This window comes from Megalobrama amblycephala, linkage group LG8 (assembly GCF_018812025.1).
Source record: "Megalobrama amblycephala isolate DHTTF-2021 linkage group LG8, ASM1881202v1, whole genome shotgun sequence".
In the NCBI taxonomy this organism is placed as follows: domain Eukaryota; kingdom Metazoa; phylum Chordata; class Actinopteri; order Cypriniformes; family Xenocyprididae; genus Megalobrama; species Megalobrama amblycephala.
This window is the reverse complement of record NC_063051.1, coordinates 7753888-7780817: the sequence shown is the minus strand read 5'-3', so window position 1 is coordinate 7780817 and position 26930 is coordinate 7753888. Positions and strand designations below refer to the sequence as shown.

The following is a 26930-nucleotide window of genomic DNA, read 5'->3' as shown; positions in this document are numbered from 1 at the left end:
AATAAACATACACTGTATAAGGTCACATGACAATAATGTGGTATACAACTGATACAGTTATTGTGGAACAAAGCTTATTGTTTCACTTAATAATAATATATGATTTACAGTATATAGTGTTCAGTAAGTAGTGAGCTAGTGTTCAATTCTGAACATTGCCACACTTTTTAATGTGCAGGAGAACAAACACACACACACACACACACACACACACACACACACACACATTTGTATAATGCACACATCACATATGTTTTGGCCTCTTATCATCATATGAGCTCAGGGGACCTGAATTGGCATCACTGTCAAACACATAAGCACACAAATTTACACACACTTTAACTCGAATAGAAACACACACAAATTACATCACATACATCTCAGGCTCCTTCCTCCCCCATCAGCTCAGGAGACCTGACTCGGCACCCAGTATCGCTGTCAAACACACACAGGCACGTACACTCTCGCACACATACACACACAAACATCTGCAGCAATGCTCGGCAGCGATTCAGCTACACAGCGCTGTCCAGAACTTTAAACTGCTTATACAGGAGATCCAGTGCAATTCTGTTTAGGGTCCAGAGGCAGAAGTGAAAGGGGCCATTCATCAAGTCTTCTTTTAGCTATTTGCTGATGTCTGGCAACTGCAAATGAGACATACAAAAGGTAAGAATGTATCTAAAAGTGCTGCAAGACACTGATTTGCTTCCAGACAATCTGCATGTCTCTATAAATGTTCAGCAGAGCCTGAGTAAGGGTTTTTAGTAGGTCGCCAAAAAGTGCTGAATGGTCCACTGTGAAACTCAAACAAAAGGTGAGGAGAAGTTGAATGTCACCCAATTATTGATTGACGGAAGGCCGTGAGACATTGGTGTCCTAAGTGTTCGCTATATCAGTTGATTGAATATGTGCTAACCCATCATACTTTGAACAACGTGAATTCATGTCATGCTTTAGTTTCAGGGACGACACCTCCACGGATCGTTCATGGACTGCCTGATGCATGTTGAACAACAGTGGCTGGCGTTTTGCAGTTACCGAAAGTTTGGGTGCACAGGTTTTTGACTGCTTTATCTTGTCATGTTTACAAAGGTACGTAACAGGCTACTGCTGTGATGGTCAACTAGTCGTTCAACTTGTGTTTCGTGCATGAGTTTTGACATTTTAAAGCTGCAGTCCATAATATTTTTTGGTTCAAAATGATCCAAAATCAATTTTTGAGCAAGTACATAACCAGCCAGTGTTCAAAACTATCTCTTTACCTTAGCTCGATTCACAACGGTAAGCTTGTAGTAATGTTTTATAATTCGGGTGGTACTGGTAGGTTTCCGTGGGAAATTCGAGCATGCCGCTGTTCGTCTTTTCGTCATTACGTTACATCTGTTTACATAAAGAAGGAATCCCAGCTGGTTGGCTATATCACATGTGAGGCAGATCATTTATAGCCTTTTCTCACAGCAGCTGCAATAATTAAAGTTATCATTTTGATGGAGAATTGTATGGTATGACAAATTAACGTTAGAGATGAGACTTTACAGAAATTGAAATCTACTGGTAACGCTAATACACACTAAATACATGTAGTCATGCAATGCTGATGTTGTTAACATTAACAATTTGATAACAAAGTAGAACAATAATAATAATTTGCACGGTTTAATGTGATATGAGCTAAGCAATCGATAGATTTAATCACCATTGGTAGCGCGATTTATTGTAATGCTTTTTTTTCTCAGTTGATCAGAACAAAAGAGGCAGTTACTTGTTCAGATGCCATTTTCCAGTGAAAATTCTTATTTTGGACATACTTCCAAGACTACAATCTGTGATTCCGAAGTACAGTATCCACCGGTGTGGTGACTGACAGCCACACAATCTCCTCAAAACATTAGATTCATCCACGCTGAGGAGCCGTGCCGATGCACAACCCACGTAAAGATGATAATTACGCAAATAACTGCAATTGCAGGTTTCAAACAGAGATGGCAACAAAGAGGCAAAACTTACGGACTGCAGATGGTGTGAAAATTAAAATTGTTTAAATATTTAATAACCATACTGTTGTGCTGTATTTGGTCACAGGAATTTGTTCTGTGTGAATGCTCCCCTTTAATCCAGGAACACACCAAGCCGATGGTCGGCCGTTGAGCAGTTTTTGTTCGTCAGACGACTAAGTTTTCTCAGTGTGTTCTGCACTGTCGGCTGAAGTTGGTACTTGTCGTGTTTTTTTCGGCCGATTCAACACGTTGTACCGGCTTCGGAGATCATTCTGATTGGCTGTTAAGCTAATGCCACCTGCTGGTACGAAAAAACATTTCTTTTTGTTCGTCAGACGACTAAGTTTTCTCAGTGTGTTCTGCACCGTCGGCTGAAGTTGGTACTTGTCGTGTTTTTTTCGGCCGATTCGACACGTTGTACCGGCTTCGGAGATCATTCTGATTGGCTGTTAAGCTAATGCCACCTGCTGGTACGAAAAAACATTTCTTCTTACGCAGGCGCAGAACGGATGTGCTACTTGGCCATCGATGTCGAGCGTCGGTTTTGTGTGTCAGGGCAACTTTGGACCCAGATGCTGCCGACGTGAGCCAACCCCGCAGTCTGCTTTCGTCGCCACTAGTTCGTCGGCGTCAGCTTGGTGTGTTCCAGGCTTTAGAAGTGCATCTGTTCGGTTTCCTGTACACCAAATAATCTATGTTGTTATCATAAGAGACTTAAAAAAAAATATGAACAGTAGATTATATTATTATATTTCTAGCTGATACTGTTTGCAAGTCACATATTTAAAAGACTTTTGTTTGGGGCACTTGAAATAAATTGGATCCTTAAGCACAGTTCTGCTTGGTTTCCTGTGAAGTTTCATACCGCAACAGCCTCCCCTTCTTCTCGCACTGTATCTTTTAAATGCTGCATTGAACATTTGTTGAGTTATCCAAATTTGCGGCATAAGTTGTGCATTTTTATGAAGGCATAAGCAGTTCACAATTTGTAAACTTTTAAAAAAACATTCTGTTCAAATGGGCTATTCCTTTGTATTTGGGCCAGAATAAGATGAAAAATTTACCATGTTTATAGTTAAAAGTCTCACTATGTGAAACTACATCCCTCAAACATATTAGTGTCAAAATTACAGTCAATATTATTTAGAAAATGTCCTATTTGTTGCCCCCTGCATTTGATGGACCACCCAGGCCTGTGCACTCAAAGCGCTAGAGAACTGATCCTTCGGCACTCATTTTGTTACATAACACCTGAATTGATTCAGTAGTCTTGTTCTCATTCACTGTGTACATCATTCATTGTAAAGCTGAGGTTTCTACTTCTTGTTGTCGTTTTCAACAACACGTGCTTCAAAACAACACGTGACTTTTGTTTGACGCACAATAACCACACCTGGGAAAAACAGTCACGAGTCAAATTTCATCTAAGCTGATTCAAACACAGTTGGCAGTTTTTGTGTCAACTAAAGTAGCTACTGAGAATTAATTTGAGCTTGTCTATGCATATGATAATGGCATACAAAGGACTGTGAGGGGCAATTAGTGCAGTGTCATTTTCCATATAAGAGCAAAATCCCTCATTCTACATCCGAGGGTTCTTGCGCGCCGGAAGGCTGACTGTAATTCATTCTTGACGTCCTTGCCAACTTAAGCAGAACTGGTGCCAGGAGGCGAGGGTTCACTAGATTAACAGAATGAACGCCCAGTCATGAATTTGAAACGGGAGACAGAAAGAGATAAAAACGAGAAAGAATGTAATCTACTGCAATCTTGCCTGACAAAAAACAAGAAAGAGGGAACACTCCTCCAGTCAGAGGTGAATATTTTTTTTAATCATAATGGAAAAGGTGGAGGACTGATGTTTTGCAAGGGTTAGTATTTACTTTTTTTCTTGTCTTGAGATGATAAGTAAATGATTTTGACTAGTTTAATAAATATATATTCTTTCAATTTTTAAATGATTATTATTGTAGTAATTATAAAAAAGTAAATTTAAAGTAAATTTAATCTAATTGTAAGCAATGTGTATATGCAGTATGCATGTGTATATTTATAAATATATATATCTATATATTGCCAAAAGTATTGGGACACCCCTCCAAATCATTGAATTCAGGTGTTCCAATCACTTCCATGGCCACAGGTGTATAAAATCAAGCACCTAGGCATGCAGACTGCTTCTACAAACATTTGTGAAAGAATGGGTCGTTCTCAGGAGCTCAGTGAATTCAAGCATGGTACCGTGATAGGTTGCCACCTGTGCAATAAGTCCATTTGTGAAATTTCCTCACTACTAAATATTCCATGGTCAACTGTTAGTGGTATCATAACAAAGTGGAAGCAATTGGGAACAACAGCAACTCAGCCACGAAGTGGTAGGCCACGTAAAATCACAGAGCGGGGTCAGCGCATGCTGAGGCACACAGTGCGCAGAAGTCGCCAACTTTCTGCAGAGTCAATAGCTACAGACCTCCAAACTTTATGTGGCCTTCAGATTGGCTCAAGAACAGTGTGTAGAGAGCTTCATGGAATGGGTTTCCATGGGCGAGCAGCTGCATCCAAGCCTTTACATCACCAAGTGCTATGCAAAGCGTCGGATGCAGTGGTGTAAAGCATGCCGCCGCTGGACTCTAGAGCAGTGGAGACGTGTTCTCTGGAGTGACGAATCGCACTTCTCTGTCTGGCAATCCGAAGAACGAGTCTGGGTTTGGCAGTTGCCAGGAGAACGGTACTTGCCTGACTGCATTGTGCCAAGTGTAAAGTTTGGTGGAGGGGGGATTATGGTGCGGGGTTGTTTTTCAGGGGTTGGGCTTGACCCCTTAGTTCCAGTGAAAGGAACTCTTAATGCTTCAGCATACCAAGACATTTTGGACAATCTCATGCTCCCAACTTTGTGGGAACAGTTTGGGCCCCTTCCTGTTCCAACATGACTGCGCACCAGTGCACAAAGCAAGGTCCATAAAGACATGGCTGAGCGAGTTTGGAGTGGCGGAACTTGACTGACCTGCAGACAGTCCTGAGCTCAACCCAATAGAAAACCTTTGGGATGAATTAGAGCGGAGACTGAGAGCCAGGCCTTCTCACCAACATCACTGTCTGACCTCACAAATGCGCTTCTTGAACAATGGTCAAAAATTTCCATAAACACACTCCTAAACCTTGTGGAAAGCCTTCCCAGAAGAGTTATATTATATAGCTGCAAAGGGTGGGCCAACTCCATATTAATCCCTACAGATTAAGAATGGGCATGTGCACGTAAAGGCAGACGTCCCAAAACTTTTGGCAATATAGTGTGTGTGTGTGTGTATATATATATACATATATATATTTAATTAAAAATACAGTAAAAAACAGTAATATTGTGAAATATTATTACAATTTAAAATAACTGTTTTCTATTTGAATATATTTCACAAAGTAATTTATTCCTGTGATGGCAAAGCTGAATTTTCAGCATCATTACTCCAGTCTTCAGTGTCACATGATCCTTCAGAAATCATTCTAATATGCTGATCTGCTGCTCAAGAAACATTTAATGTGTACAATTGTACAAAATATTTGTGTACACTATTTTTTTTCAGGATTATTTGTTGAATAGAAAGTTCAAAAGAACAGTGTTTATCTGAAATCTAATCTTTTGTAACATTATAAATGTCTTTACTGACACTTTTGATTGATTTAATGCATCCTTGCTGAATAAAAGTTTTCATTTCTTTAATTTCTTTTCAAAAAAATAAAAATAAAAATTCTTACTGACCCCAAACTTTTGAACGGTAGTGTATAATGCTACAGAAGCTTTGTATTTCAGATAAATGCTGTTCTTTTGAACTTTCTATTCATCAAGGAATCCTGAAAAAAAAAGTAAACAACTGTTTTCAACATTGAAAATAATCATAAATGTTTTTTGAGCAGCAAATCAGCATATTAGAATGATTTCTGAAGGATCATGTGACACTGAAGACTGGAGTAACGATGCTGAAAATTCAGCTTTGCATCACAGGAATAAATTACTTTGTCAAATATATTTAAATAGTACACAGTTATTTTAAATTGTAATAATATTTCACAATATTACTGTTTTTTACTGTATTTTTAATTAAATAAATGTAGCCTTGGTGAGCAGACGAAACTTCTTTTAAAAACATTAAAAATCTTAGTGGTTCCAAACTTTTGGACTGTACTGTATATATATATACAGTATATGTGTGTGTGTGTGTGTATAACCAAAACCATTTTTCTTTCTAATTGTCTTAAGTAAAGTGAAGCCAGCTACAGTTGCTTCGTTTGCATTGCAGCATCTCACCCATTAAAGGATTGAGCTGCAGGTTCCCAATGAGGCCAGGAAAGATTCACTCACCCAGAGGGATCGTGCCTATAAAGGGTTCTGGATGTAGTCCAGAGCATCACTCAGATGGTATAAATTAGCAAAAGCCCCTATAAATAGATACAGAGGCTGTAGTTTATGTGGCGATTTTGGAATGGTCCTTATAATTTTTTTGAGAGACCACTCATTTGTTACAGAAGTGTCATCCCATCAGCTAAAAATTTCTCATTAAAACAGACCAAGATCCACTTGAGATTCCCACCTATTTTGGAAGCGTACCTGCCAGGTTTGGAAGCAGCCTGTTAGCGCGGCCAACCCTCTTAATTAGTTGTGCAGCGGCTCTCACAGGTGCGCGCCAGCTCTCCGGAGTCATTTACACTTATATCAGTCTCACTCTGAGCGGCCATCTGGCCAGCCTATTGTATAGCAGCACAACACTGGTGTTGTTTGCGTTGGTTAAGCAGAAGCAATCTGGCATGTAAAAAAGCATATTAGAGAATCAAGGTTTAAACTGAGCTACATCTGAAACTAATGGTGCCTGAAGGTAGCCGTGCCCCTCCTGATTATTCATAGCTGGAAAGCATGGGTTGATGTTTTTAGGGCAAATTTCCCAGAACAAACTGTTTCACACTAACTTGCATATATTGCAATATTCTTTTTGACTTTTTTCCGTCTTTAAACTTCTAACATTCATGCTTGTGTACTCATTCTGTCCTTGGAGACACTATGCAGAGAAAGAATGATTACAAATATTAGCTTTTTTGTATAGCTAGTGACCCCAAAAAGTAGTTGTACACATACAAATGTATGAATTTGAATTGCAAAGTACTTTAAATTAAGTGTAATGCAATGCCAAATGATGATAGACCTTGTAACTGGACAACCAGAAAGTATATTCATATACAGTACCATTCAAAAGTCTGGGGTCAGTAAGTCGGTTACAATTTAAATTGCAATAATATTTCACAATATTACTGTTTTACTGTATTTTTGATCAAATAAATGCAGCCTTGGTGAGCATAAGAGACTTCTTTCCAAAACATTTAATAATCTTACTGACCCAAAACTAGAGTATACTGTATACTATCCAGTATGTAGTAAAACATTTTACACAAAATTTTTTAAATTTTAAAATAGAGTGAAAGTGTCTAAAGCCGCGCACACACTTTTTTGTAAGGCCGATTATGAATGTAAATTGATACTTATGACTGATCGCGCTCAAACGCGTCCAGTCAGAGCTAGTTGCGTTCAGTCCGCGATTACAGTCGGTGTTCAAATTCCATGTGTGAGTATATAAATCGGCTCCAGTCGAAAGAAACAATCGGTATGTGTGTTCAGTTCAGTCTTAGAATGTTTCAGGTAATCGTTAGGTGTGTCCCCGGCTTAAATGTCTGATTTTGAGCACTGCAAATAAGTACACAAGTTTAAAAAAAAAAAAAAAAAAAAACATTTTATTTTTATCATTTAAAACCTATGCAAAATGTTTTACTTTAAAATTGTTCTTCAGCTATCCCTCTTTAAAATAAACTTCACCAGACTGGATATTTATTGACATTTATACATTTTTAAGTGTGGCTCAAGTGTCCAAAAAACTTTTTCCGGCCACTGTAATATGGTTATTTGTGGCATGTCAGGAGTTAACTGTCTCTCACCTGTGTAGTCTTACATGTGAAATGAGACTTGGGCTATTAAGGTGTACACTTTGTCTATAGTATTTCACAGGCCTGCCCACATTGAAGCAGACTGTCTATCACCTTAGCAACACTCTCACGGACTCTCACGGACTTAGGGACTTTCCTTTTGACACAGGCCAGGCTGCTCTTCTCTGCTGTACATGATCAATAGTGCTGAGAGTAATGGAATGGCTCCATTGATTTTATGCAGTCCAATTCACTTAGAACGAGATGATGCCTTCCATAAACAAATGGGTTTTAACATTTACATCTCTTGGGTCTTTAGTTTTGCTCACATTGATTCTTTAAATTGTTTACTGGCTGATTATGAAAATGGGTCAGGTGGTAAATTTAACATTAAAGCTGCTGCGTGTTGGAGGTGGCGTTCATTATATTACTTCATTGTTTGTTTATCAGAGACTTACTGTACTGTACATCTTGTAACTAGAGGGCCACCACCTGAGAATAACCTGAGGTTAAAGGATTAGTTAACCCAAAAATGAAAATGTTGTCATAATTTACTTACCCTCATGTTGTTCCAAACCTGAATGAGTTTCCTCCTTCTATTGAACACAAAAGAAGATATTTAGAAGAATGCTGGTAACCAGACAGTTGACGGTAGCCATTGACTTCCATTGTATTTTTTTCCTGCTATGGAAGTTGATTGCTACCGTCAACTGTCTGGTTACCAACATTCCACCTTGCTCAAGGGAACAATAATGGTAGCTTATAAATCGCCCTTCTGGGGTTTGAATATTTTTCGCGTTACGTAGGTAATTAACAAGAAGAAAAAACGCTCAACTTTTTTTGAAGATAATTAACAAAAGTGAGTAATCATCTAATACACTCAGAAGTACATAAAGAATACAACCTCTGGCTATTGTTTCAAGCATGGTCAGGCTCAAGTAGAATCTCCGCACACAGAACTCTCTCATTCACAATGTTCCAAACATTCCTTAGAATTATAAATAAATATTTTGGCTAATTTGATTATGTTTTAGCCACCAAAAAGAATGTTGTACCCTCATTTTCTGTTTAACACTTGTTTATTTATATATATATAAAAATATTCAAAACCATATATATCCCTTGGGTCAGCAATCCCGTCTGTATAATATAAAAGGAATTTAGTTTATAATTATGTACTTAGAGAAGCATTTTCTATGTTTAAAAATTAGTGAGAACAAAAGTGTTGTTTCAGTTTGTCCTTTGACACATATTTCTGTCCTTTTCTCAGTGATGTTCCCTCTGTAGTAGACATGCTGCTTGTACAGAAATTGTACGGTGCTGAAACTTGATCTAAGGAGCCCTTGTGTTGTTACACACTGCCCCTAGTGGACAAGAGCAAAATCATCTGCTTACAGGAAGTGTTTAGAATAAGCCACTGATGTACTTTTATTGGATGATTGGCTCTATCTAATGTCTATATATATCTTTTTTTACAGTCTATGATATATATATATATATATATATATATATATATATATATATATATATATATATATATATATATATATCATAGACTGTAAAAAAGATATATATATATAATGTGTGTGTGTATTTAAATTCATGCATAAAGAAAATGAATTGTTTTGCATTGTGACTTATTGTCATGGCAATTAAGCACAGCAGCATATTAATATTTAAATTGTTTAGTAAATATGTCAAGTATAATTTTAAGTACACATCATAATCCCTTTAATATTTGGTCAAGAGAGAATTAAACCTCTTCACCTTGATCTTAAACTATGTATCTAGTCTCTTTTTTTTTTTTTTTGCATTTATTTAAATTCATGTTACCTTAACCAAATATAATTATTATCTATGACATTTCTGTTGCTTTCCATAGGAAAGATTCCCTGTTGGAGAGAGACGATGCTGAGCTTGCAGTTGGTGATGAAATATTAACTCGTGGTGGGTATTTTAAGACTTCTCATATCTCTGGTAGGTTACGAGAATCATGCTGCACCTTACATCACTAGACTCAGCAGGAGACACAGTTATATAGATTTATGATGGAGGTTATAAATCTGAGGAGGTTTATGATTACAGACTGAAAGAAAAACTAAAAAGAGAATAGTCTAAGAGATTAGAGTTGTGACTCAGTCCGTGTCAGGGAAAGCCCTTACCTCTTGACCATATTCCTTCCCATATCAGCCCATTTATTCCTTCTTGTATTTGTTAATATAACAAACCCCATGGATTTATTCTTAACATCTCAGTGATTTAGTTGATACTGATTTTTTTCTTTTTTAGAAAATAACTGACCTAAGCAGCTAAATCCAACAGTATGTGGCATATCTGTGGTAAACAAACACAGCCGGTTAGGGCGGTGTGAGTGAAGTATGCCCTGACCTCCCTCTGCTTCAGCAGTTTTCCATCTCTCAGGGTGGAGGGTGTGGCTCAGGAGCCCGTGTTCTTGGATCTGAGTCCAGGCCATATGGCAAGTGAACACTTGGGAACTGAAAGTAGATTTGAACACTGTCATTGGTGCAATGTTGCATTATAAAATAAGTTTTTTTTTGTTTTTTTTTTCTAAACTAGATTGCAGGCATCTACCAGTATGTTACATCCAGAATAGGGCATAACCACCCATACACTGTAAAAACTGTCAGAGTATATGTTTTTGCAGATAATAATAATCATTCAGTACGATATAGCTTGTCAAAGTGGTTTTCAGAATTGCAAATCAGTGCTCTGAAGCATTGTGAATGGCTGGGTCAAAGATATATTAATATTTAAGTTGTTTAGTAAATCTGTCAAGTACAATAATATTTGTTTTACTAAATTTAATTTTAAATGAAATTTTATTAAAAAAATAAAACAAAACAACAAAACATTATGACCGAACCAGGTGATTTTTCATTATTATAATGAAAATTTACGTCAAGATGTACTTAATTTTCATAAAATCGATAAAAAAAATTCATCAAAGTTGTCCTGAAACCTTCAACTTAGTTCTTTATGACAACTTTGATGAACTTTTTTGATCCACTTCAAATGTTGACTACTGTTTTTTCATTCTTTCTTTGATTATAGAATGAAATATGACCCAGACATTTCTTAGTGAGATTTACAAAATGTGCTCTTGTTAAACAATGAAAGTACATTTCAGGGCACTGCCTTTAGAGGGCATCTATGCTCTAATTTTCAATGAAACATTACCTCGGGCAGCACCGGCATACTGAGGGATTGAGATGAAACAAAATTGTAGAATTTTCTGGAATTTGAATCCGTATATCATTACTCAAGCATTGGAAATGTCAATGTTTAAGTAAAACGAGCTAGAATATCTTTTTATATGGCTTAGCCTTTTTATAGCCTATAGTCTGTACCTATTCCTGACCCCATTGATTGTCAGACCACATTCATTTAAATAATATATGATTAAACCAATCCATATTCAGGACGTAACTCGAAAAAAAGATGCATTAGAAAGGAATCATTCTTTACTCAGTAGCTAAACGGCTCCGGAATACATTATACTGTGATATGCGAGCGACAAATGTAATCAATATTCTATGAATAGGGCGGATTAGGAAGCATTTGCTGGTGGACAAAATCTTTCTCCTAACCATAGGTGTCATATTTGATCCCGCACCTCCCGTTCCCTGTCATCTATTCTTGTCTCTTCTGAACATTTTGTCCTCCCCCTATTGTCACTTAGACAAACGCACATTCTCTCTTTCTCACCTTCAGCGCCTCGAACTCTCTAGAGCTCATGCCGATATACATCGAGTCTTTATACACCAGCCTTGTCTATATCCTCCTATTAGACACGCATACAGTTCCCCATCTATTTTGCTCCCAAAGAAATGGCTATTTTTAGCAAACCCTCATCTCTGTGGAAAGTGCAGAGGACTATACGCTGAGCACTTAAAGCGGAGAGAAATCAAAGATGCCAACAGGCAACTTTCCCTGAATGGTTTGAAGCTACCAACCTTTTCCTCTGGATGAGCTAATAATATCGACATCAAAAAGCCGAAACGGTGCATTGCTGTCATTATTTCCTTTTCTAAAATTATCTGCCAAACAGTAGCTCTGAGCAACTCTATGACATTTAGACAATGCACGACAACATGGTGGAGATCCATTGAAAGGAACAAAGCGACACAGCTTTCGGGTTTCATATATCATCTTCATTGTTGTATTTGCTTTAAGACAGTATTGATCATTTGGAAGGGTTATATGCATGTCTCGGTCCATAGATTGTCCACTGGTGGTGCTTGTAAAGTGCATCTTTTACATCCAGTAACACTGAGGACATTTTGTTTTTCAGTGCTTACATCCTAAAAAACATGGCTGCATTACAGAGTGAATATTACAGACTGGATCACACTAAGGGGAGTGTAAAACGTTCAGTGTCTTGGGGCTTGTCCTTTACAGCCAGAATGGGTTGAAATAGACTACATTCAACTCTCTGCCAATTGAGGTGTTTGTATAAGTCTAGACTCCCTCTGTCTGGCTGTTGAGCACAGGCTATAGGGTCTGAAGAGCTTTACAGATATACACACATGCCCAAACACACTCACACACAAAACACTGTATTGCATAACTAAGCAATAGGAGAGACTTTCTTTCTTTCTTTGCAGTCTCAACAATATGGGATGGACAGATGCAGGGCTCAATCACAGCAGCCTACTCATGTACTCAAGGCCAAAGGCAATCAAAAGCATGGTACCACATGTTCTTGCAACTTCACTGTAACTTTAAACCTATCACAATCTCACAATAGTAACCTTTTTATCCTTTAAGTCAACATGAAATCTAAATATTTACTAATAATGTTCCTGGATTTATTGTGTATGATTGGTCAAAGGAAAAACAAAAAAGTCCCCTAAAACGATGTTCCTTTTCTGCAACATATATTCACTGTAAATGCTCAAAATAATTTAATTGATTTGAGTAGGACAAACTTAAATTAAACAAGTTAGTTCAGTCAAATCAAATTTTATGAATATTTAGCACTTTCTTTTTTGTTCAAGTTCACAGAACTGATATATTTTAAGTAAACTGAATTGTTTCATTGTTTTGAGTTTTATGTACTTATTTCTTTTAATTCAGACAAACTTAAGTTTAACTGAAACTGGGCTGCGATTTCTATTTCCCAGCATGCTTTGCCCATGACACTCGAAAGGGAGAGTAAATGCTAAAATTAAGTGTTACATAATGTTTTTTTGCAAGATTAATTTTAAGTGGGAGATTTAGTAGTGATTAATGTTTTGTTATGCTAATTTAGAAGAGTTTCTGTTAAGGTGGGTTTTTTGAGAGTGGTGACAAGTGGTGCATGTGGCTTGGTTTGAGTATGTTAAATGCTTTATATTTCTGCACTCATTCAGCAAGTGCTATACCATGCTATTGTTAACATGTTAGCAAATTAGCAAGTTGCCATTTTTTTTTAGCTAGCTAAGTTTAAACTAATAAAAATGTTCACATTGAGGTTACATGAAAATTTTAAGTTAAATGTATGAATTAGTGTACTCAAACTTTTCAAGTTAAGAATAATTAAAATTATGAGTTAAAATTAAAATCTGCCAGTTCTGCTTACTTAAACTTTGATTTTTTTTAACTTAAAAATTTTGAGGCAACTGATTGCCTCAGATTTTTTTTTTTTTTTTTTTTTTTTTGAGTTTTGCCAACTTATTTGGGCTTACAGTGTTGGATAACATTAATCAATAGCCAAATAGCTATTTAGGCAAACATAAGCATTAGCATTGTTTTGGCAAACTCATAATCAGGCAAACCCCCCCAAAATACTATGTCACCTGGAAATGTATCGCATTACTAAAGTTTTATATGGGTTGTGAATATTGTTTCATGTTGACTTAATTATTTTATGCAATGTTTAATGTTCATTTAAAATTATGTTATTAGTATTTAATTTAATTTTATATTTAATTTAAACCAAATAAAATTAAATTACTGGTGTAAATCAGTGTGATAAACTTAATAGAATTAATAATAGCAATATAACTTTATTGAAATGTGGTTTCATGGTTATACAGTTTTGATTGAATTTGGCCTTCAAGCTTTTTCTCTCTCCTCCTGACATTTTTTTTAAACAAAAACATTGTGAAGACAAAAAAATAGATTGCATAAATTGATTCACATCGTTCTAAACCGTGGCAATGCATGGACTGATTATAAGATGCTTACAAATATGATTTTGTGACATTCAATGCTGTCATTTAGCTTTTCAAATGACATTTAGAAAATCAACACAATGCAAAAGTAATGCGAGAAGCCAGTGCACCTGCACGCAAAGCAATGACTGCAGTATTCCAGTGTTCCACAGATGTGCCTGTCCAACGAGGAAAAAAGAAGGCTTCAAAGAGGTACTGTTATAGCCCTGACATTTCATACTGTCAGGTCTAGCACCAAAAGCACAATATATGTTATGGCCACACATTAAATATAAAGTTACAGTGACAATGTTTATGTATATGTATTTGGATGATACATCTGATTCACTAACAGCATACTGTCCAATGTCATGCATAGAAAACCTGCTGTTTGCCTGTATTAGAGCTGAAGTGTGTAATGTCTGCTCTCCTATATAGAATTACAAAAATGATTATTTTCAAAACAGATCTTCCAAACACTCCTCATCTGCCATTGCTCAGACACACAGATAGTTTCACCCTTATATCACACTATTGGTTTAGCCAATGCTGTGGTGTTGGGCTGCCTAAGCAAAGCAAGGATTTGAAAGCACCACAGTGTTTTGTGGGAAATTAGTCCATGAAGGGATTATGTTAACACTTTAGTTTTTTAGCGTCCAATTCTCACTATTAACTAGTTGCTTATTAGCATGCATATTACTAGGATATTGGCTGTTTATTAGTACTTATAAAGCATATATTAATGCCTTATTCTGCATGACCATATTCTACATCCCAAATTCTACCCAATTCCTAAACTTAACAACTACCTTACTAACTACTAATAAGCAGTAATTAGGAGTTTATTAATGCAAAAGTCGTAGTTAATATTTAGTTAATAGTGATAATTTGGACCAAAGGGTGACCAGGATTACTTGCAGCTAAGACAAAAGAAACCATTTAAAAAAAAATAATAATAATACACACTTCAGCTTTAAAGCATCCAAACATAAGTTTAGTACATATTTTAGGCACTGGCTGTGCACCGTATGGCGACATTGAGGTTCGTACATTTCGTTAAACCTACCCGAACTGTGCGCGTTGCAGTGATGTCTATATTCTGAATTAAAAAAAGATAACATAATTAGCAGCAGCTGTGAAAGCAGTATCTGCTTCTAAATTAGCAGCATCAGCACATAAAGTTTGCTAGAAAATAAAAATAAAAATAGAGAAACAAAGACAAAGGCACCTGCAGCCCAGGTGAGATAATGGAATAGATGTGGGTGAGAAACTTAAGGGTACGCAATCATGTGCCACGTTAAATAATAGTCAAATCATCAAACCATCCACAAACAGTCAATTTTTGTGTGTAAAGATGAGCATGAAAACAATAAGATGCTCGAAATAATGGCTATACTTGATACGATATAATGGCTATACTGCCTTGATAATGGCTATACTTGATAATATATGTTTAATGAGAGGATGGGATGCAACAACTGTGGCTGGAGCCAAAACTTTTGTAGAAGGTCAATCAAAAGAAGACGATATTGACTTACATAGTTTCCAAAGCTCTCTGCTGATTCACTGTTAGCTATTAAACAGTCATCATTGCAAGAGCCAAGTAAATCTAGATTTCAAGGTCACCTGAAACTAAGACAATCAATGTCCCAGCAATCAATGCCCTAATGCTGCACTGTCCGTCCAAATGCAATGCTGAGTGTCTTTTTATAGTTTCGCTTGCAAAACAAAACCTGAAAACAGCACCTTTGGATCACAATGAAACAGATAAAAATAAATGTATATATGTATATTTACAGAGCAAGTTACATATTGTCGTAATATCTAGCTGACTAGTTTCTGTATATCACTTTCTCTTGAGTTGAAAATCCATGCCATTAGGATTGATTTTGAGGCCATGCAACACTATAATACCAGTGTTTTTTTCTTGATCAAAGCCGGTAAAAGAAAAGACAAAACATCTAACACACTCTATCAAGGTTTTTCTAACACCTGAAAATGATTTCAAGATGACAGACAAGCCAGTGATTAAAAATAATCTGACATCATTGCTACAAATGTGCTTGGGGACATTAAAGTGTGAACTACAATATGGCTCATTAAGTGGCAAAGTTATTTGAATATCAACTACATTTCGGACTATCTCTGCAGCTCGCAGAATATACAATGAACAGTATGCTCTTACACAACACATCAAGCATTTTTTCTGTGGCACTAGGGTGTTATTTTGCTTATTTATCATTTAACATGTTCTGTATGCTCTTTATCCTGAAGAACTGCAAAAATGGTTGAAAGGTGATATGAGATGAAAAAAGGAAAAGCCATTGAACAACAGTAGACTATAAATAACAAAATATGGCATGTAGAGACATTCATCTTGTCTTCAAAAGCTTTGCAGCAGGATAATCGTGAAGGAGTTGATACAAGTGTTGTCCATACATACGTGTTTTGGATCCACACACAACTATCGACACAGAAGCAAGCAGTTTTCAATGACATTCCCAGCTGATCACTATAATAACACTAAAATAATAGACAACCGTCTTGAATCGGTGAATATTGGTGTTCGTTAACAAGCAGCAGAGTGGATGAAACTCCTGTGAGTATTCTTTGCATCGTATACATGTACTGAATGTGACGGCAAACCTTTATAACAGCAGATGAAGCACACAAATGACATTTCTTTGGCGAAGCTTGGCTTTGAGAGTAAGATGTTGACTGAAATATATTGACACTCATGTGCTGTTTATTTGTGTTCCGCAGTTCCGTATAAATACTTGGCTCCTGCTCCGGATAAGGTGTTGGATGATATAGATGACTCCATGCGAACACTGGTGAATACTTGGATTGTGGACGGACCTGGACTATCAATGAGGTATTGGAGATCGGAAATCTCATGTCAATAACTGAGGCTCTCTGACCTCACAATCCTCCTTCGAACATGGTTTACTAGTCCTTTTTAAGTTCAGTTTGGACCTGCTCCACAAATGACTACACATCTGTCAGCATTTTTTTGATATTAACATAATTTGTATTGGCTAAAGTGCAATTGGCTGTCTTGAGGTTCTCTTCCTGAAAGTCCTCATTGCTGTTGTTGACGCCTTCTTGGATCTCAATGTAGTCGGACTTGCTGATGGTGGATCCACTTCGACTTCCCTTCAGCTCTTCTTGGGAATCAGCTTTGGGGACGCTAACCTGGAGATACTGCGCCTGCTCTTCGCCTTCTGTTTCTCGATGGTAGAAGTAGTTGAAGTTTGAGACGATGACGGGCACGGGAAGGGCAATGGTCAAGACGCCAGCGATGGCACAGAGGGATCCGACGATTTTTCCTCCAATGGTTGTGGGCACCATATCTCCATAACCAACGGTTGTCATTGAAACCACAGCCCACCAGAAGGCATCCGGGATGCTATAGAACTGCGACTCGGGTTCGTCTGCCTCTGCGAAGTAGACGGCGCTAGAAAAGAGGATGACTCCGATGAAGAGGAAGAAGATGAGTAGACCTAATTCTCTCATGCTGGCTTTGAGGGTTTGGCCAAGAATCTGAAGTCCCTTTGAGTGGCGGGAAAGTTTGAAGATTCTGAAGACTCGTACGAGTCTTATGACCCTCAGAATTGCAAGAGACATGGCTTGTTGGCCTTGCTGCCCATCCTCTGCTTTCTCCGCCAGCTCCGTTCCCAGCGTAATGAAGTAAGGAATGATGGCTACCACGTCAATCATGTTCATTATGTTCACAAAGAAGCTGGCTTTACTAGGACAGGCAAAGAACCGCACCAAGAACTCGAAGGAGAACCAGATGATGCAAAGCGTCTCTAGAATAAAGAAAGGGTCTGTGAAGTAGTTGGATGTGTAAATGGTTGTGGTGTTGACGTTAGTGGGGACTTTGTGCATCTCCTCCTCATCGCTGCGGAAGATGGGCAAGGTTTCCAGGCAGAAGCTGACAATGGAGATGAGGATGACCATGACTGATATTATAGCTATAATCCTGGCTGGCCCAGAACTTTCTGGATACTCGAACAGCAACCAGACCTGCTTCTGAAACTCATTTTCAGGCAACGGTCTCTCCTCCTCCTTGATAAAACCCTCGTCCTCCCTGAATATCTCAATCGCTTCTTCTCCGAGCTCGTAAAAACGGATCTCCTCCGAGAACACGTCCAAAGTGACGTTGACGGGTCGCCGCAACCTTCCGCCCGATTGATAATAATAGAGGATGGCGTCAAAGCTTGGGCGGTTTCTATCAAAAAAATACTCGTTCCTTAGGGGGTCAAAGTACCTCATGCGCTTCTTGGGGTCCCCCAGTAATGTTTCGGGGAATTGCGAGAGGGTCTTAAGCTGCGTTTCGAAACGCAGACCCGAGATGTTGATGACCACTCGCTCACAGCAGTCCTGCTCTGTTCCGGGGTCATAGTCCTGAGGAAGACCAGGGTGTGCTGCCGCCTCATCTGAGGGGTCGCCCGTGGCCACAGTCATAATGCAGGAGGGTGAGGCCTGCACTTTTCACTGAGGCAGGGCACCACAGGGTGGGAAAATGCAGGGTGGGAATCCACACAGAAGGGGGCTTGACACCGTAGAGCACTAAGGGCCACAGCGTGCTACTGGATGGGTCGACTGAAAGACAACAAAAGATGTTTGAAGACAACATGCAGATATCTTTAATATTGTGTCTATAGAGGGTCTAAAGGCTTTCTGCAACAAAAGTAGAGTGAGTACAGGTAAAGTGATACACTTTCTGATAATGCGTCATGTGGCAGTGTTTAAAAATATTACAATTCTAAATCATTTTAATTTTCAAATAACGTTTAAATATTTACACTTTGAGAAAAAAGGCCAAATCTATAAAAACACTTAAGTTTACTACCTTGCCTACTTTCACTCTAAAGGAAAAAAGAACTAAGAGAAGTAAGGGATAAAATGTTAACGATGACGTTTCTTGAAATGGGTAAATCTTCCGCATTATTTATGTTAACATATATGTTTATCATAATACTAGTATGTCCCTAGTAAAGTAATTATGAGAGATACCGCACATGCATAAAAAAATAGCAAAGCTTAGGCAAAAGAAGATCTAAAAATACAGCACAATTTATAAAACAGCATGTTTAGTTATGCATTCACATGCAAATCAGTTCCTTTCTCTTCTAAAAGAAACCACCATATAATGAAACTCTTCGTCAAGCCCTGTCAGTTCTGGCTGGTGTTCGGCAATGGACAAATATCCATTGACATAAAACTGCATCTCTCGCAGTGCAGTCATGTGAAAGAGGCCCTTCTCTATGAGGCATGCACATCCTACATTACCATGCTGCATCCATTCAGCGTGTGCAAGCGTGTGTTCCCCATCCCTTTCTCCTCCTTTTCCATGAAATACCCGAACGTTCAAAGAACCGCATATGGCATGCATTTCATACATATTTGCTGGACGGGTTTCAATGGAATGTTACTTGTCCCAAACGGTGCCAGCATGCTCTAAAATATTCAGCAGAAGCAGCCTATGAAATATTAAACTGCAGGAAAATACATTTTAGGCTAAACAAGACTTAGTGGTCTCTCTTTCTTTTTACTCTTGAGATCCCTTCACATTATATTATACATTATATACATGATGTATAGCTTTAGATAATGAAATACACTTACAAATAGCAAATAAAGCATTCATGTCCAGAGTACATAATCAGAACTGAGACATTATACCTGCTTAGATAAACTTCTAAATCACCCCTCAGGTTCCCAGAAGTCACGACAGCCTTCTCGAGGTGAGGATAGCAATCCGGCATCTGTGTGACCGCGATGAAAATGACAAACACATCTGATTCTTTAAATCCTGACTGCGACTGTCTGCCGTAGCTCTCGGCACACCGGCGTATTGTGCATAACGGGGCAGGCAGGGAGGAGGGGCAGAGAGGTACAGTATGCGGGTGTGTCCTCGTCTACCCCAAAGCTTCCACACGGCAGGTTGTTTGAGAAGGACAAGGAGGGAAGTGCAGGAAAAAAGCAAATGATGCAAAGGAAGGGGTGTCTCTTCATTCCACATTTAAGGAGGCATTAAGCAGGTCGCCACGGTCTTTGCTAGACAGGTTGCAACAAATGACAGTAGAGGTGAATGTGAAACATTTGCAGTATAGGCACAGGTTAGGCTTGTCCTCTAAGTAAGTATTGGTCTTGCAGTGATAGCATCCATTAATTGGACATGCAATGTGTTCAATTAATGGGAACGCACTTTGATAAACTACTGAATTTGCCAATGGGTCAATGACAAAATATGTCTGAGATAATAAGAATTTTCTTGAATATGTGATTTAACTAAAATGCTTCAAACCTATAATATATATATATATATATATATATATATATATATATTTGCAAAAAAGATTTTTAAATGTATGAAAAGTTTTCTTAGTGTTATTCCATTTGCTCTGAACAAAATGTTATGAATTTATTTTTGTCACATGACAACAAAATGGCTATATGCATGTTTGTTACACCCCACTGACTGAGTTGGAAAAAGTTTTTCCACATAATATTAGAAAATATTAAATTTTAAATTTTTTTTCCAATGTTATTAACAAATAAAATAATTTATCAGTATTTTCAGCCTTAATAACCCTCCATTTTAACAATCTCTGGTCAGTTATTTTAATTATTTTTTTCTTTAAGCCCCATAAAAATCTCAAGATGACTATTAATTTAGAAACTGAATGTTCATAGAAGAGGTGTATTGTAGTAATTGTCTGTGTGAATTGCATTTTTACCATATTTTATACTACATTTAATACATCCAGCCTAAAAATGAATTGTACATCACTGACCCATGAACCAATCTAATAAAAACTTAATATTGTAGCAAAGATATCTTCTCTAACTGACAAGTGATGACACTATCACTGTAAAATGTGTTGTCTTGTAACCTAAACTTGCTATATTAACAGTTTTATTCAAGCCAAATTTTTTCTTTCATTTGACTAAATCAATCTGAGTTCAGGTTGATTCAGATCTAGTAAAAAATGATCCTAAATGTAACAGCTGCACCTTACCTCTTTTTACAGTGATTGTAATACAGGACAAATGCAAATTCAGTCACGATGTCATGTTGACATGGGAACAGATGCAAAACATTATACATAAGAAGTCTGCAGCGACAGACGTCTCGAATCTCTTCCTACCTGTCCGTCTACCTCGCATGCCGACGTCTCAGTAGTTGTTGCGTTATGTTCACGCAACAAGCCATTAGTCGGTTAGTTAAAGCGTTAAATGGAATCTGCAGTCAATCGTTGCTGTGCATACCAAGAGACTCTTGTATTACAGACACGCGCGCCCCATCCGCGCTACCACTCCTCACTTTATCCGCAGAGTGGGCAGTTTAAAGGGGACGCGTCACGAATGGTGTTTCCATGACCCGCACTCTAAAAATGTTATCCATTTTAGACCGTAAAACCCGTTAATTGTTAACTAAGTTACCTTACAACATATGGTATAAATACATTATACTCTACAAGACAATACGTGCCCTGTGTTTTGTTATTGTCTCTCACAGTTGCTGTAGTGGCCAAATTTGATGCGTTTTAAAAACTATATAACCAATTTTGTCTCCATGTGTGTATTTCCCCAGATATGTAGGACGTCCAAATTGACAATATTCAGTTTTCATCAACGGTCAAGACAAGAAGTCTTCATCAAATTAAGTACACACTCTGTAAGTAAATACACTGAAATGCCTTGTTACAGTATAAAGTAAAGCTGTTATTTTTCTGTTATTCTTTTGAGAATTGACATAAGTATTAATTCTCAGCATTTCACAGCTTTGTATAGGCTACCATTTTTTTTTTTTTTTTTGTTGCCAGTGAAATAACTAAACAATGAAGATCTCAAAATAGTGTACTGTTTACTGCATACTGCACACTATACTTGTCAAATTGTGGAATTGTTTACAGTATATGCAGTTATACTCAAATGTGTTAGTGTTGGTAGATCTGTGTATTCCATGAATGTAGTAAATCTTTATAGGCTACAGCATAATATGCATACTTTATACTGCAGAAATAGTATTCCGAACAGCTGTAGAGTACATTTTTGACCTTTCTGTCTATCCATGATTTTACACTGATCGGATATGAAGGTTGAGGCATGAAAACAATACAGACAAATTGTCTTGCTGCTGACAAAAGCAACCGATTTGGACATTTGCTGCAGTGGTAAATCAGAAGGGCATCTTTTACTTTCCTACAGTCTACAGCTCATGCAGTAACACCGGATTCATTTCGCTGTGAAATTTGATTAATTAATTCAAATTTGTTGCATTTCACGTTTGATTTACAAATGATAAATGATCAATGATAATTCATTGCAAATGAATTATTTGTTATTTGATTTCAGTTGAATTTCCTTTAGTGCATTGTTTGAATTCTGCATGCTTTCAAGGAATGATTTTGCATACAGATTGTGCTGAGGGGTTTGTGACAGGCTCTGCGCTGTTTGTTTTATAGCCAGAGCTTGCATGTCAATCATGCACACATGTTCAGGAAATCTCTCTGACAGCTGAGCCATTATTCACGAGAGAGCCAATACAAAGGAGTGTTCATGCACTTCGCCTTGTATTAGCTCACACGCTTTAATTAAAACTGAGAGGTTAGTGTAAATCTGTGCTTGGGTGAGATGTGTGTTTAAGACTGGCCAAAGAGAGGAAATGCAAGTGTGTGCCAAGCCCTATTGATCCTGGGTTACTCTAGAAGCACACTCACACGGTCACACGCCAAGTCCTATTGATCCTGGGTCAATCTGGAAGCCCTCTCACGGTCACACAAATACACAAGTTCAGTCACAAGGGACAATACAGTCGATGTATACTAGTTAAGTTAACAGCGGTGGTAAGGAAAAGCTTTTAAGGACATTAAAAAGATTGTCCTGTCGGGTCAGCAATGGTGCTTCGAGCTGAGGACCAGGACAGATTTGCTAGTGTTTATCAAATTTCCCTTTATCTTATATTCACTTTATCTTTATCTTTAATGGAGTGATGCAGAGATTTTGCCAGGCATTCTAACAACAACAACAAAAATGTAATTTGCTTAAAAGGTTAGAATATGTAAAATCAAATATGCCCGAACAGTTCTGTGCTGTAATAGCAGCCAATCATCTGAGCAAACTATTAAGTCACGTGGCTTGTCAGTTCACACAATGGAGGAAAAATGAAAGATCTGCTTTGTTGTAAATGTTTTCGTAGATGCCTAAGATGCTTAAAGGGTTAGTTCACCCAAAAATGAAAATTATGTCATTAATGACTCACCCTCATGTCGTTCCAAACCCGTAAGACCTTCGTTCATCTTCGGAACACAGTTTAAGATATTTTAGATTTAGTCCGAGAGCTTTCCGTCCCTCCATTGAAAATGTATGTACGGTACACTGTCAATGTCCAGAAAGGTAATAAAAACATCATCAAAGTAGTCCATGTGACATCAGAGGGTCAGTTAGAATTTGTTGAAGCATCGAAACTACATTTTGGTCCAAAAATAACAAAAACTACGACTTTATTCAGTATTGTATTCTCTTCCGGGTCTGTTGTCAATCCATGTTCATGACTCCACAGTGATGCTGCTTGTGACAGCGGTTGCTGCTGTTTAGGAGCTTCTTCCATCGCTCTTAGTTCTTCGTCCGTGTATTCGGGTTCAAATAAATATGGCTGAGCAAAAAAATGCAAGTCTTCCTCTGTGTCGAAATCCTTAGACATGTTTGCGAAGGTTGTTTTGTTTACAGCGTGTGTCTCCCTCAGACTGTAAACAAAGCTCGGGCGCACCAGATAACACGTCAACAGCGTCATTGCGGAGTCGTGAACGCGGATTGACAACAGACCCGGAAGAGAAGACAATGCTGAATAAAGTCGTAGTTTTTGTTATTTTTGGACCAAAATGTATTTTTGATGCTTCAACAAACTCTAACTGACCCACTGATGTCACATGGACTACTCTGATGATGTTTTTATTACCTTTCTAGACATGGACAGTATACCGTACAAACATTTTCAATGGAGGGACAGAAAGCTCTCGGACTAAATCGAAAATATCTTAAACTGTGTTCCGAAGATGAACGGAGGTCTTACGGGTTTGGAACGACATGAGGGTGAGTCATTAATGACATAATTTTCATTTTTGGGTGAACTAACCCTTTAAACACTCTACTTAAAGGGTTAGATCACCCAAAAATTTAATTTCTGTTAAGATATTTTTGATGAAATCCAAAAGGTTTTCATATCCTCCATAGAGAGAAATTTAACCAATAATGAGTCAGCGTTCTGACATATAGAACCTGGAACTGTGTAGAAGAATGACACAGAAAAGAAGATATTGTTGAATAAAGTATTCTCCTCGCTTCATAAAATTAAGGTTGAAACACTGTAGTCACGTTGACTATTTTAACTACCTTTCTGGATCTTGAAAGTGGTGGTTAAATTGCTGTGTATGGAAGATAAAAAAAACCTCTCTGATTTCATTAAAAAATATCTTAATTTGTGTTCCGGAGATGAACAAAGGCTTACGGGTGTGGAACAACATGAGGATGAGTAATCAATGACAGATTTTTTTATTTTTGGGTGAACTAACCCTTTAAGTCTCTACTTAAAGGGATAATTCACCCCAAAATGAAAAATCTGTCGTCATTTAATCACCCTCAACCAAATAGTTGATGGACTTCCATGTACTGTGGAAGTCATTAGGGTCCATCAACTGTTTGGTTACCGACATTCTTCAAAATATCTTCTTTTGTTTTCAGCAGAAGAAAGAAATTCATACACATTTAAAACAACAACAGGGTGAGTAAATGATGACAGAATTTTCATTTTTGGGTGAACTAAGCTTTAATAAAGCACAAGAAGGCTAAAGAGTAATGAATGACATGTATTATGTAAACTTTTCAATGACATGTATTATGTAACCTCGCATAACAAATATAAGACTACCTGCTAATGCAAAGATCTGTAATCTGTAGAAATGGTCACTGAATCAATGCACAAATCTGAACAATCTTTTGGTAAACGGATTCAAAATACTTGAGTCACTAGGGTGACTAAAAAACCTACCACTAACTGCAGAAGCAAAGTCACACAAAGTAGTAAGTAAATGTGTTTTCATCATAGTTTATGCGCAAGTATTTTTACTGAATAAAAATATGTCCACCTCAGTTGAGTGTATAAGGTTTTTATGCACTTTTTTTTTGCATCTTGATGGTTCCGTCCAGCATTCTTTAATGTGATATCCCAAAAAATATGTGATTGGAAACCCAGCTACTGATTTGCATGAATAAATATATCAGTGCAGTGGTCAAATTGATTGATTCGTATGCAGCAGGATTCTTTGTGTTTGTTGCCAAAACAAAAAAATGATCTCAGCATGTATATTTAACTTCAATTTTATAATGAATAATTCCATAAATCTAAGTGACTCTTCATTGTTTTTCAGCGCTGCTTGAGTTTGAGCCAGGAGGCAGCAGATAGCGGCAGGAAGCCAGGACCCGGAATCGGCTCAAGGTCACTTACTCACTGCAGCAGATCTATCCCGACCTGCAGCGACACACCCACATACAGATAAGGACCATGACATTACAATTTGTTTAACTGCGTGTAATGAAGAAAAGAAACAAATCAAACATAAATAATGGAATATTTGTCTTGATCCCGTATAATAAACCTGATATTATCCTGTGCACGCTCACCTTAAAATCACATTCATATTATCAAGAAACAATTTTGTGAATAAAACTAGATTGTGAAGCTGAGTCTCCACTGTTACATTCTGCTATCATTGGATGGTGCTCCTCTTGTTACTATGGCGACAAGCACCTAGAGCCCCTCCACAGGCAGATTGGAGGGGATGAGAGCTGTGATGACATCACACAGACCGAGGAATCACTGGCGTTTGGCCACAGATGTGATGTCATGCCTGCAGGGTTTTCTAAGTGATCCACAACAGAGGCGGAAAAAAGAGCCATGACTCAGCGTTTAATGGACATCCTCATGAAGTAAAATGATTGTACTCAATAACCAATTATTAGCCCTATTTGCTCATTCTTATGGTTAGTGACTTGAACAAACTTCTAAATCTAAGTGTTAAGCTTTGACACGTAATCTTCTCACACTATTTTTTGCTAAGGACGTGATTAATATCTCAAATCGTCCAATAATAATACCTTGTCCAAGTAATCAGATTTACTTTACCTCATTTTTGCTAGCCAGATAATAAAATTGGTGAAATAAATAATTGAAGGGGAAACCCAAGCCCCATCTACAGACAGACCTGGAGGTGGGTTCTTTTATTTTGGGCCAGTAAGCAACTACCCAGCAACTACCTGGAACACAAAACTGTTCACTTCTAAAAGACAGGAGTGAGTAATGGCTCTTTATTAAACCATTTTGAGGAGGTTCCTTTATTTGACCTTCACTTTTCACAACTTATAAAATATTTCCACTTTTTATCTGTTATTGTATTGGTCAGTATTGACCTTCTGTTCCTATGGTACATTATAGGACCACAAACATTTATTTCAAGTCAAGTTTTTTCTTCTTTTAACTTCTGACCTCATGGATCATAAAGTCTTTGCTCTGTTCTCTCAGTGTAGAGTATCATCAAGGGCAGACCTGTAATGTGCTCCCGGAGTCTCCCTTCAATTTCACACTCCATTTCCTGTTCAGCCCGCAGCCATAAATACCACTATCTGTGACACCATGGAAAATGAAATTCCATGTTAACAAAAAAATTTCTTTTTGATGTACAGCCATAATAAGAAACTGTCCTTAAAGTTAATATTTACTTGCAACTGAAAGTTCAATCGC

The 26930-nt window shown here is 37.6% G+C and overlaps 1 protein-coding gene and 2 long non-coding RNA genes across 4 annotated transcripts; 2 read left to right on the top strand and 1 right to left on the bottom strand.

Annotated features, from left to right (window-relative positions):
- The first annotated feature begins 214 nt into the window (after positions 1-214).
- LOC125273545 lies at positions 215-12997 on the top strand. The gene is made up of 3 exons (XR_007186093.1): positions 215-1095; positions 9847-9911; positions 12590-12997. It is a non-coding gene; the product is annotated as an uncharacterized LOC125273545 (long non-coding RNA).
- A 129-nt stretch (positions 12998-13126) lies between these two features.
- On the top strand, positions 13127-26391 carry LOC125273544. The gene is made up of 3 exons (XR_007186092.1): positions 13127-16994; positions 21726-21809; positions 25561-26391. It is a non-coding gene; the product is annotated as an uncharacterized LOC125273544 (long non-coding RNA).
- LOC125273543 (potassium voltage-gated channel subfamily A member 2) lies at positions 14415-21527 on the bottom strand. 2 transcript variants are annotated; one of them, XM_048199011.1, is made up of 3 exons: positions 21280-21527; positions 19811-20185; positions 14415-18727 (listed from the first exon to the last, which is right to left on the bottom strand). In XM_048199011.1, exon 3 carries the CDS (start codon positions 18587-18589, stop codon positions 17111-17113), a length of 1479 nt encoding a protein of 492 aa, XP_048054968.1. In that variant the 5' UTR covers positions 18590-18727; positions 19811-20185; positions 21280-21527; the 3' UTR covers positions 14415-17110. The 2 variants fall into 2 exon arrangements, with proteins under 2 accessions (XP_048054968.1, XP_048054969.1); XM_048199012.1 differs by lacking the exon at positions 21280-21527 and having other exon boundaries at positions 19811-20375.
- Positions 26392-26930: the final 539 nt, after the last annotated feature.

Coding starts and splice junctions, on each gene's coding strand:
- LOC125273543 (XM_048199011.1), bottom strand. CDS start 18,589: ATGACTGTGGCCACGGGCGACCCCTCAGATGAGGCGGCAGCACACCCT.